Genomic DNA, 12462 nt, shown 5'->3' with positions numbered 1-12462 from the left:
TATATATATATATATATATATATATATATAAACGAACTACATCAGCACGTAACATTATATTCTTGCAGGTCGTCTGAATACGAACGAAGACAGTGAGAACATGTTAGGATATGATTTGTACAGTAGTACCCTTTAGAATAATCCTATATATATATAAACGAACTACATCAGCATGTAACATTATATTCTTGCAGGTCGTCTGAATACGAACGAAGACAGTGAGAACATGTTAGGATATGATTTGTACAGTAGTGCCCTTGCTGATATTTTGAGCGAGCCATCACTTTCAATGCCAATTTCTGTGGGGCTGTATGCAAGGTGGGGAAGTGGCAAGTCGTTTCTTCTGGATAAATTGGAAGGTAAATATTCTTTTTAAGCACAGTGTGCAAACTGTGCTGTGCCAACCGTGAGTACTGAAACCCAGTTTTTAGTATTTGGTTAAAAAAAAGGTATTGGAGTTGTATCATGGGTTATTAGCTAAATAACTAATGTTAAAGTTGTATTTTAGCTCATGGTAATAAAAAAATGACGTTAAATTGGTGCTTATTATTTAAATAAGCGATTGTTGAAGACGTTTTATTGGTCAGATTAATAACTGCTATAGACCTTCTGTTATTGGCTAGTGAAACAAGAAGTGAATATGATTTATTAGTGAAGTGCTGGAGTATTATTTACTATTTTTATATACACAAAATGTGGCAAGCTTTTAGTAAAACAAACAAGTCTGCTGTGCACAAAAACAATCATGAGTGTTATGAAAATATTTGTACATAAGATATGTCTGTGAATTGACGACATCAGTCTGACAAGTCATAGGACAAGGTGAAGAATAAAGATATCATTGTGTAGGTTTCATATTGTATGTGCGTAACTTCTAGAACCTCTGAAATGTATATCTACAGTTTCGTTTCAGTATCCCTTTATGTTGTGTCTGGTATTTACTCTCATCTACCAGGAAGTGTTCTGAAATCGGCAATGTAAGGTAAAATGAATAGCCGATAACTCTTAACATCAGATACATAATAACATGTTGAATGGCACTCTGTAAAATATCATGTCATGTTCACTCTGACCCCCACCTGTGCACAGAGGGTTAGCTGTAAAGGTATTGAAATTTGTTTCAGTTAACATATGTGTACTATTGTCATTGTCTAGCATCTGTATGTTAAAATTTAAAGACACTATACATTTTTTTTTGTTTACTTTGAGTATGGAAATGTTTAAGTATTTTTGTAAAAAAATAAAATATATATACATGTAAAATGTGTTGATCTTGTTTTTTAGATGAGATGCGTAGTTTTTGTGTACAATGGTTGGAATCTGTTTATGAGTTTTCCTGGTTGGTATTTCTGGTTGTAATCTTTATTGCTACCACCATGGGACTGATTACCATGCTGACCACTAGCTTGTGGTCAGTGGGACTGTCTGTGGGAGCTGGTATATGTGTTAGCAGCTATATAGTGTTAGGTAAGTACACAAATTTTTTAACTGATGTCTTGTTTTAAGGCACAAGTTTCAAATCTCTTTGTATTATGTTCAGGTCAAAGGTCAAGAATTTAGTATTGGTTTAGTTATTATCAAGTTATTAGATATTATGTTAATATTGTGATGTGAGAACAAAATTTTTATTTCTTGAGTTTATCAATACCTCAAATGTTTGTATCAGGCCATGAGTGAAGTTTTTTATGTGCTTAGAGTTTTAGATCAGAAAATAACCTTTCTTTAATTCTTTCCAGATGTGTCACGGGTGAAAGGCCATGTAATCACGTTTGTTGACTCGCATTCAAAATTTTATTGAACTACTATTTCATGAATTTATAGATTATAATTCAGGTTTTAGTATTATACCTTACTCAATTTCTTAATTTAAAAGTAAATATTAAAAAAGCACAGATAAAAATCGATTTTTGTGTGTCACGTGGTATATTGAATGCAACACTAGTTCAAATTAGATGTTTGTGAAGTCAAAATACTAAGTCTATAGTTTCGTATGAATTAGGAACTAAAATTACCGATATTGATAAGCTGGAATATAAAATAAGAGCCTCTTATCTTTTCAACTTGCTAAAATATTGCTCATGTAATAAATCAAACACTGTGGCACCCCACCCACCTCTTTCCATTTTTGTAAATGCTCCCTTATATACACTTACTTCTATATGTGACATGAATAACCAATCGTAAGCTCCGAATGTCCCCCTAGTGGCTTTCTCTGCCATTTTAATGGATTTGGATGCCATTCCTTTCTTTCGAACCAAGATTTCAATGAGGTAGGTTGTGTCTTTAGTCTGCTCAGAATTTCACATTTTTTTAGACTGAAATACAGCTTAGTTCCTGAGCTTGATAAATTATAGTAGAATTCTATGGTATTGATATAGTAATTTATGATTTTTGGTTATTCAACTTTATATATAAAACCTAAAAAAATATTTCGTTTCATATCCTCCATGTGCAAAATTTTAAAAGGCTTAGCAACCTACGTCAAGCAGCAACCGATTACAAAGGTTATAACAAGAAGAGATAATTGTTTGCTTTACTTCTTTATTTACTGTTCTATGTTTTAAGAAAAATAGGTTTAAGAACTTATTTTAAACAGCAACAATCTATATACATATTTAATGTATAATAATTGAAATATGACTGTATTTTACAAAATACTAGTCTACTAAAACACACACCCAAGACAGGTCACTTTGTAAAGACCAAAGGTCAGTTTCATATTGTTGGATACTGTAACATGAGTGCATGTGTGCTGCATCATTGTAACTTCTGTATTGTTAGGCTGGCATGGCTGAAAGGTCAATATAATAAAAATAATAGATATATAATGTTATGAGATTTAAGCTATTTAGTCAAAACATTTATGTTTATAATTTGTAGTCATTCTAGAATGAAAAAGGCAAAGTTTATATTTATTTCTTAATTTTTTTAAAGTGGTTACGAGATTGGTCAAATTGACCAGTGATTCGTTATTGAAAATAGGAAACATTTGATAAGTATCTGGACATTATGTAGATTTTGCATGTGAAATTTGAAAATTTTCTGATTCACAAAAGTATTTTTAATCTTAAAATGAAGATTCCATTGCATGTTGGATAGGCAAGATGCGAAAAGAAAAAAAAAACACGCATGATAAAACATTGCTTTACAAACCTTAACACTTAAAAATTTAATATTTTGTGTATGAAAGCATAGTAATTTTTACTGATAATCATTTCATTAACATATACTTACTAATTTAAAAGTTACAGCATGAAAACTATAACTAGCACAAAATGGTTATGAGGTCAGTCTCTCCTGAAAGAGTTAATACATTCTTGATGAGAAGTTTAAGGTTTTGTCCTACAGCCAGATCAGTTGTCAAATACTTAGTTATTCTGTCAAAGAATCAAAATTCAGTTTTAAACTTTTGCTTTAATTTGTTTGTTTAATGTAAGGTGTAAATATATATGGAGACCAGAAGTGTATTTTAAAATGATTTAAAACTCAGGTCAGTTGTTGAAAATACAGATAAGCCAGGTTAATTCAAGTAATGTAATTGCTTGAATTGAATAATCGTTAAAAAAATTGTTGTTTTTTCACTAAGAACATATTGAAGTCAAAATTTATGAAAGTTTTGAAACTCTGAATCATTATTAGAATCTTGTTATTTTACTAAAACAGAAAATAAGGAAAAAATATTGTACAAATGACACTAAACATACACTTTTAAGCTTATTCAACTTTTATCATGATTTAAGAGTGTTAATGTTTTTTGTGTTAAGCCATTTTTATCATTCATTCATTCATGTTTGCGAGATCCAATTTTTTCTAACTGAACTCGTTGAGATTTCCAACAAACATTTACTGAAAAATACTCTCTGTTCTTTCAATCTCGGTTTTCACTTCACAGAAACTTAAAGTTATAGTAAATATGTTACTGACCATTTTTAAGAATAGAAAGTTAACACTAGAGTGTGTTGTTTAAACACTTTTCCACACACATTTCTTTCAATTCCTTGAACCAGAAGGAATGTTGACATTAACTAGTGAATTCAAGATGATATGTATCTGATATGGTTCAGTGTGATGATTAAGCTTATCATATGTTTTCGTAGTTAAATTTGGATGTTTTTACAATTTCTGTATACTTGGAATGTTTTGTGCTTAACATAGGAATTCATTCAAGAGAACCATTAAATTCCTCTCATCCTTGTTAGTCATGAGATGAGACTGAATTAATTACCAAGGGCATCACCTCTTCTCCCTATTAGAAAGGATTACTGTAGTATGAGACAGGATCTTTTCTACTGGCAAGTCAGGTGAGGTCATACGGGTACCATATCCCTTGTTTAAGAGAGTGCATGGCCCTCAGTCAGGTGGCGCCACACAGATACTATACCCTTTGTTTGTGAGAATGAGATGCTGTGGAAAAATTGGGAATTGTAGTTCTTTGTATATAATGCCATGTTCTCTCAGTCTGAGATGGCTATATTCAGATTTAGAGATAGCATCATCATTTGTACATTCATTCATGCAAAATAAAGATTTTCCTTAACGCATACTCCAGTGCTAGACACAATTGCCTTTTAAGATGTTTTGATTTTGGTTTCATTTGCAAGAATAAAGATTGTTATGGTGTGTATGCCTTTTACAAGCTGGCAAAGAATAATTACAATTATACTATGTCATCAGTAATGAATAGGCCCGGCATTGCCAGGTGGTTAGGACGCTCGACTCGCAATCTGAGGGTCGCGGGTTCGATTTCCTGTCACACCAAACATTCTCGCCCTTTCAGCCATGGGGGCATTATAATGTGACGGTCAATCCACTATTTGTTAAAAAAAGAGTAGCCCAAGAGTTGGTGATAGGTGGGGATGACAAGCTGCCTTCCCTCTAGTCTTACACTGCTAAATTAGGACTGGCTAATGCAGATAGCTCTCGTGTAGCTTTGTGCGAAATTCAAAACAAGCAAATAAACAGTAATGGATATGAGAAATATAGTGTGGTTGGAATACTGTTATTATACATTCTAATTCTTGAAAATTATGAGAGACTAAATAAAGAATGTAGTGTTTAAAAATGTAATAGGCAGTTTGCCCCTAAAGAAGAAATATTCACCTTTCGAAAGTACTCAGGTTAGAGTGTATCATATTTTTGTATTAAATTGATTTCTTGAACCTATGTGTTTTTCTAACATCATGAATAGACCTAATACTAATGTCTTATGACAAGTATAAAAACAAAGATTGTTTCACTATGCTTAAACCTCTGAACAGTCTTTCTTTGTTTCACACTCAGTCATGAGATCTTGCTTCATAATACCATAATCAGAAATGCTACTCACCTTACCACAGAACAGATAGCTATTACCTTGTGCCACTGCCCAAAACTATTTTCTACATATGCTAATCCTTGAAGGAAATTCTTACTCCTACACATATTATAGCTTATAGCTCTCCACCAGTAGGAAGGTGATATATCTGTCATGCACAGTAAGCCCCATGTGTACTCGAGCCTTAACAAAGGCTATCTGTCCACACTTACCTTATTTCAGAAGCTCTACATTGACAGATTCACTGGTGGAAAATTGCACCTGTTTCTTCTCCACCTCGGCCTCAACTTTATAAACTCTCCACAGTCACAGTTGATCAGGATGCTTCAGTTTTATATCAGGTACCTCTTTGTGATAATGGTTTATGGAGCATTTCTTATCTGTTGAGGCAGCTTGTTGACAGTAACCTCTGCTTACTTTTGTTTTCCGTTTTTCTTGTGCAAGGGGACCCTCCAGGTTGCCCCTTCTTCAGCTTTTCATCCATTTGATATTTTCTGATGTTCCCTCTCTCTCTCTCTCTGAGAGCTGGGCATCATGGATCATAGAGGTTGTTTGCTTCTGTAACTCAGTTTTGGTCCAGTGAAAGTACTGCTCTCCCACTTTTTGCACCTGTCACCTATCACTTTGTCATTCCAATGAAGAAAGGGGATTGGCAACTTATCATTGTTCTCTTTTTCTCAAACCATCTTTCTTGTCATCCTTTGATTCAAGATGAACAGTTTCTCGTTCTGATGTGGGTGTTCTTTCCAGGGCTGTGTATGACCAAGGTCTGTTACAGATGCATTTTTTCATATTCTGACTTGTTCTACTGCCTGTTGCTTTCTCCGATTCATACATAATGATTGGATTTTTCAGTTCAATGCAGTACAATGCTGAAGTCTAGGGTTCACATTCCCAAGGCAGACAGAATGCAGATGGCCTATTGTGTAGCTTTGCACTAAAACAAACAGTCACATGATAACTTATCTTATATTACTGTAGGTCATTGTATTTTAAAGGAGATATTTTCATCTTGTTTGTAGGGTGGGTTTGGCCTTCTCCTTCATGTCTTTGAGATAGGTAACTTCAGGTTCCCCAAAGCTCTCATGTCTCCTTCTCTTCCTGTGCAATAAATTCTGTCTTTTGTGGGTATTCAACATGTCTTGAGTCCCTTGTTATTTTCATACATGTCCTCTTCAGTGGAGTATGACTGATCACTGGAGCATGTCTAGAGATCCATTATTTTTTCTTGCATCTCACCTTCCATCTTTTCATTTATGATCATCTTGGTGGCTCGGTCAGTCTCATATGATTTTGGGCATCTCTCTTCCACCAACTATCCCAAACATACATCTGTTCACAAATAGCTCTTTGTCTGGGTGGTCTGGACTTTTTCCACTTTTTTGGTCACCAGTTTTAAACTTTGTATTTCTGACTGTGGATAACCTAAGTTATGATTGGTCATGTTTCTTTCTATTTGTTTGTCAAGGACCTTCTGCCTCTTCCTTCATTATTCCTGTTTTCTCTCTTTAGCTGTTACAGACCTCTTCTGAGCCCTTTTCATCAGTTGTCTTCCTTGTATGATTCCTTTTTCAATCTGGAACCATTTTTTAGATCTCAGGGCTATTGTTTATCCATCATTCAAACCTTTGTCTGCCTGTTCCTTGTACCATCTTTCTCTAAAGACATACATTCTTTTCATTTTCCCTTGTAGGATATGCCCTTATGATATTTTGTGTTGGATGCTTCTTCTATTGTTTTTAATCCCAGACCACTGCTTCTTCCCCAAGATTTGGACTGCCTGGGAGGGTGATTTGATGTTTTCTCCAACAATTCTCCTGTCCCTTTCTTCTTCATATAGGCACTTTGACCCTGATTATCTCCTTTGTCCTTTGTTATCCTGCCTGTACTGCCCCCTTTTGAGGCAATCAAAATCATCTTTTCTTCTTATGGGATTTCTCATCCTCTTGTTTATTCTTCCATAGCAGATGATGCCTTTAGATTTCACTTCCTATGTTGTTCATTATCTCATAATTTCTCGTGTATCTTGCCACTGATGTCCACTGGATGAGATCTTGCAGGTGAGAATGTGGATAACCTCCAACACGTTTGTGTTCCATTATTTACACCCCGATCTCCTTCCAGTTGTCATTCTCCAATCTTTCCAGAGGCTCCAAGGAGGTGAGTTGTTAGGTATTTCTTTTTTTAAAAACAGCTCCCTTATCACCATTGTTATATCTCTATGGATATATACTGTAGACAATGGAATCCATAATGTGGCCAGTGAATACTTTTCTTCTATAAATTCTGTTCAAGTGGGGGATAGCAGAAAGTGTTAAGGCCACCTGCTACAGCTCAGTGCCCTTACTTACTTGAAAATTTATTTCACATAGATTTTCACCTCTCCATAAAACCTCCTACCTTTCGTCCCAACTTTTGATTGTTATCTTTTGCCTCACCAAGAACGAGCCTTTGTTGAAACACTAGTGCTCAAGGCAGTGGTGCAAGGTAATAGATATCTGGTCTGTGGACAGGTGAATATCTATCTGAAACACACTTTCAGGTAAGGAAAGTGTTAACTTTGTTGATCCTCCTGTTAATATCACACCAGCAGTTAAAGTGTATTCAAATTAATTCTTGTGATTTCTGGATGTACACAAGAAAATTAAGGACTTATTTAACAGCAGTTTTCTTATAAGGTAAATTAAATTTCTAATTACTAACTTGTTTTTACACTGTTCTTTACTGATGGAATTCACATATTTAGTACTTTTTTTATTTTTTTCCATTTCAACACAGTGTAAAGAACAATTAAGAATATTGATGAATTTGCTCATTAACCTACCAGTAATTAGTGGAGTTAACTGTTGGTATTTGTTGTGTTTACTTAAAGTTGTGTAACCAACAAAATAATTGATCCACAAGAAGGTGGCTGCTTAAATAATTTGAAAAGAAATAGGTTTCAAAATTTGATATTGTTAATTGTAGGGTTAAGAAAGAGTGTGCTTTCATAGCATTAGTTCAAGAATAATGTTTTTTCACGTGTTATTCTACATAAAAACTAACAAAAGTGTCCCCAAGTTGTGCTTCTGAGCTATCCCTATTAAGGTATGCTCACAAGTAAACATAAGGTGTGAGAGGAAATAAGTTTTTGTATATTGTCTCCAAAAATGCAAAACAATTTTTTTTTTAAAAAGTTAACTAATGTAGTATTATTTTTGTTAGGTTTTATTAAAACCAGAATATTTTATTCCCAGCTATGGTGAAGTATGGAAGTTTACAGTATGAGTGGAACTGGGCTTGTAAAGCCAGTCTATATCTTGGAACCAAGCTGAACTCCCTAAGCACATTACTCAAAGTCGTCTTTTGCCACCCACCAACAGGAAGGACAGATAAAAACACAAGCTGTGTAAGGTGAGATTGAGTAGAGATAGCAAAATCAATAAATATTAATACTTCAGAATGTACGCATTTAGTAAGTTTGAAACATGTAGCTCTCCATGCGTGTTGGTCAGCTGTGTAGACTAACTTTATCTGACCATCTTGAAAACATTTCAAGAAGCAGAAAACAGCCACTGAAAGTTTTAGAATGATATGAAAATAAATAAATATTTATGTATTTGTGTTACTAGCATCTCCTGTTCATTTTTACTGACCAGGGCTGTAGAGTCATTAGATACCTTCTTTTCTGTCAATGCTCATTGTTCCTGACCGAAGCTGTAAAGTCATGAGGTACCATCTTTTGTGTCAATGCTCATTTTTCCTGACCAGAGCTGTAGAGTCATAAGGTACCTTCTTTTCTTTCAGTGCTCATTTTTCCTGACCAGAGCTGTAAAGTCATAAGATACCCTGTTTTCTGTCAATGCTCACATGTTCCTGACTAAAGCTGTAAAATCATAAGGTATCTTCTTTTATGTTAATGCTCATTGTTCCTGATCGAAGCTGTAAAGTCATGAGGTACTGTCTTTTGGGTCAGTACTCACTGTTCCTGACTGAAGCTGTAAAGTTATAAGGTACCTTCTTTTGGGTCAGTACTCACTGTTCCTGACTGAAGCTGTAAAGTTATAAGGTACCTTCTTTTGTTTCAATGCTCACTGTTCCTGACTGAAGCTGTAAAGTTATAAGGTACCTTCTTTTGTTTCAATGCTCACTGTTCCTGACTGAAGCTGTAAAGTCATAAGGTACCTTCTTTTGTGTCAGTGCTCATTATTCCTGACTGAAGTTGTAAAGTTATAAGTTACCTTCTTTTCTGTCAATGCTCACATGTTCCTGACCAGAGCTGTAAAATCATAAGATACCCTGTTTTATGTCAATGCTCACATGTTCCTGACCAGAGCTGTAAAATCATAAGATACCCTATTTTCTGTCGATGCTCACATGTTCCTGACCAAAGCTGTAAAATCATAAGATACCCTGTTTTATGTCAGTGCTCACATGTTTCTGACCAGAGCTGTAAAATCATAAGATACCCTGTTTTATGTCAGTGCTCACATGTTTCTGACCAGAGCTGTAAAATCATAAGATACCCTGTTTTATGTCAATGCTCACATGTTCCTGACCAGAGCTGTAAAATCACAAGATACCCTGTTTTATGTCAATTTATTTGAAACTTTTAAGGTAAAGCAATTATTGGGGGTGGGGTGAAAAAAATAGATGTAAATAGATACTTTGCTCACATGTTCCTGACCAGAGCTGTAAAATCACAAGATACCCTGTTTTATGTCAATTTATTTGAAACTTTTAAGATAAAGCAATTATTGGGGGTGGGGTGAAAAAAATATATGTAAATAGATACTTTTGGAAGCATTTGCCAAGAATATCCTTAATTAGGTGTAGAGAGAAAATTCTCTCATTTTTTCCATATATGTCTGAGTGGTATTGAGAAAAAGGGCTAAAAGATGTGATTGTGAAATTTAAATTTTGTAAATAAAATAAGTATATTAATTGATATTCAGTTTAAAAAAATATATATATATATATATGTATGTATATAATTCTAACTTTAGCACTTTAAAATGGCACAAAATTAATAGTTCCTGTAAGCCTACATTAATGTAAGAAAAACATTCAGTGCTTTAGAATTGCATGCCAACAAAAATATATTGAGGACATATATTCTACCAAACTTGTTTTCTACCAGATAAATACAAAATGATTGATTTTTGATTGAAAATTGTAAGAATGTTTTTCTAAGCAATACTGACTTCTCAGCTCTGGAATGTTTCTTCATGTTGTTATAATTCTTAAAGACAACATAAAGTTATCATAAAATGTTTCAGTTTTACTTTTAAAAGAATAATAAAGTAATTTCTTGTTTGATGATAAACATAAAGCTACACAGTGGGCTATCTGTGCTGTGCCCACAGTGGGGTGTTGAATCCTAACTTTTAGTATTATAAAGCATTAAAATTATAGACAAAAACATTAAGTTGATTTTTTTAATCTAATTGGTTAATAGGTTTCTTTTCACCGATCAAACCAAAGTGAGTGCATCTGCTGGTGATACATCTGTTGCCAACATTGTGTCATCATTGTTCTCAGCTATCGAGGATGAGTTTGGCTTTCTTACCACTAGACTGTACAGAGTTTTCAGGCCAAAACCAGGTACTAGGAAAATATCTATAATCGTTTCATAAATACGGTATAAATGAATGTAATTTGATCATTAACTGCTGTTCACATTTTAATGTATCTTTACTTATTTGTTTTAATAATGCTAATTAACAAGATGAATACAGAACACATCTCAACATATAACTTTTGTTCTCGAACTAAACATCTTGAAATATAATAGTTCAATAATTTACTAATGAAATTATGATAGTTATCTAATTATATTAATAAACTATTGCAATTAATTTATATATTTTGGTTCATGCATAATATTTAGTTTGTTACAATTGATGATAATCGGCTCTTTTTAAAGTATCTTCTCAGACCTGGAAGTGGAGGCGATTATGCTGTATTCCATACTTTGTCATTTTTCTTGCCATTTTGGGTTGTATTGTGGCAGCAGTAATATTACTCATAACGACCGAGGTTAATGGAGAAGTGGAACCTGAAATGGATGAGATGGACGAAAACGTAGATGAGCTGGATGATGACATTACCAAAACTAGTTATGTACCTAAACTGTACATGGGCAGCAAACCGATAATAATTGCTCTTGCTTGCGTGGTGGGATTAGCAATCATATCTAACCTTCAGATGCTTGTACGATTGGTCATCTCATTATTTGTATCCCACCAGCGGAGAATTCACCATAACCTGCACCGTGGGAGTGGTGATAACAATGAAGGTCGATTAAGTATACTTAAATCTGAAGTGGAAACAATGACTACTTTAGTAAGTATTAATATATTTCCCTTAGTAAGTATTAATATATTTCCCTTAGTAAGTATTTATATATTTCCTTTAGTAAGTATTAATATATTTTCTATAGTAAGTATTAATATATTTCCCTTAGTAAGTATTTATATATTTCCTTTAGTAAGTATTAATATATTTTCTATAGTAAGTATTAATATATTTTCTATAGTAAGTATTTATATATTTCATTTAGTAAGTATGAATATATTTTCTTTAGTAAGTATTAATACATTTTCTTTAGTAAGTATTAATACATTTTCTTTAGTAAGTATTAATATATTTCTTTTAGTAAATATTTATGTATTTCCTTTAGTAAGTATTTATATATTTCCTTTAGTAAGTATTTATATATTTCCTTTAGTAAGTATTTATATATTTCCTTTAGTAAATATTAATATATTTCCTTTAGTAAGTATTAATACATTTCCTTTAATAAGTATTAATGTATTTCCTTTAGTAAGTATTTATATATTTTCTTTAGTAAGTATTAACACATTTCCTTTAGTAAGTATTAATACATTTCCTTTAGTAAGTATTAATGTATTTCCTTTAGTAAGTATTAATGTATTTTCTTTAGTAAGTATTTATATATTTTCTTTAGTAAGTATTAACACATTTCCCTTAGTAAATATGAATATATTTCCTTTAGTAAGTATGAATGTATTTCCTTTAGTAAGTATTATTGTATTTTCTTTAGTAAGTATTAACACATTTCCTTTAGTAAGTATTAATGTATTTTCTTTAGTAAGTAATTATATATTTTCTTTAGTAAGTATTAATGTATTTCCTTTAGTAAGTAT

The 12462-nt window shown here is 32.9% G+C and overlaps 1 protein-coding gene across 1 annotated transcript in view; it reads left to right on the top strand.

The window, feature by feature from the left end:
- The window catches only part of LOC106461896 (kinase D-interacting substrate of 220 kDa-like), a 50092-nt gene that overhangs the window by 33846 nt on the left and 3784 nt on the right, over nt 1–12462 (top strand). Inside the window, exons 11-15 of the mRNA XM_022388988.1 lie at nt 195–359; nt 1285–1467; nt 8551–8707; nt 10752–10897; nt 11220–11638. Of these exons, the coding sequence (XP_022244696.1) occupies nt 195–359; nt 1285–1467; nt 8551–8707; nt 10752–10897; nt 11220–11638 (1070 nt within the window). The remainder of the gene's footprint in view (nt 1–194; nt 360–1284; nt 1468–8550; nt 8708–10751; nt 10898–11219; nt 11639–12462) is intronic.

Source organism: Limulus polyphemus, unplaced genomic scaffold (assembly GCF_000517525.1).
Source record: "Limulus polyphemus unplaced genomic scaffold, Limulus_polyphemus-2.1.2 Scaffold1055, whole genome shotgun sequence".
Lineage (NCBI taxonomy): Eukaryota > Metazoa > Arthropoda > Merostomata > Xiphosura > Limulidae > Limulus > Limulus polyphemus.
This window is presented reverse-complemented; position numbering and strand designations above follow the sequence as displayed.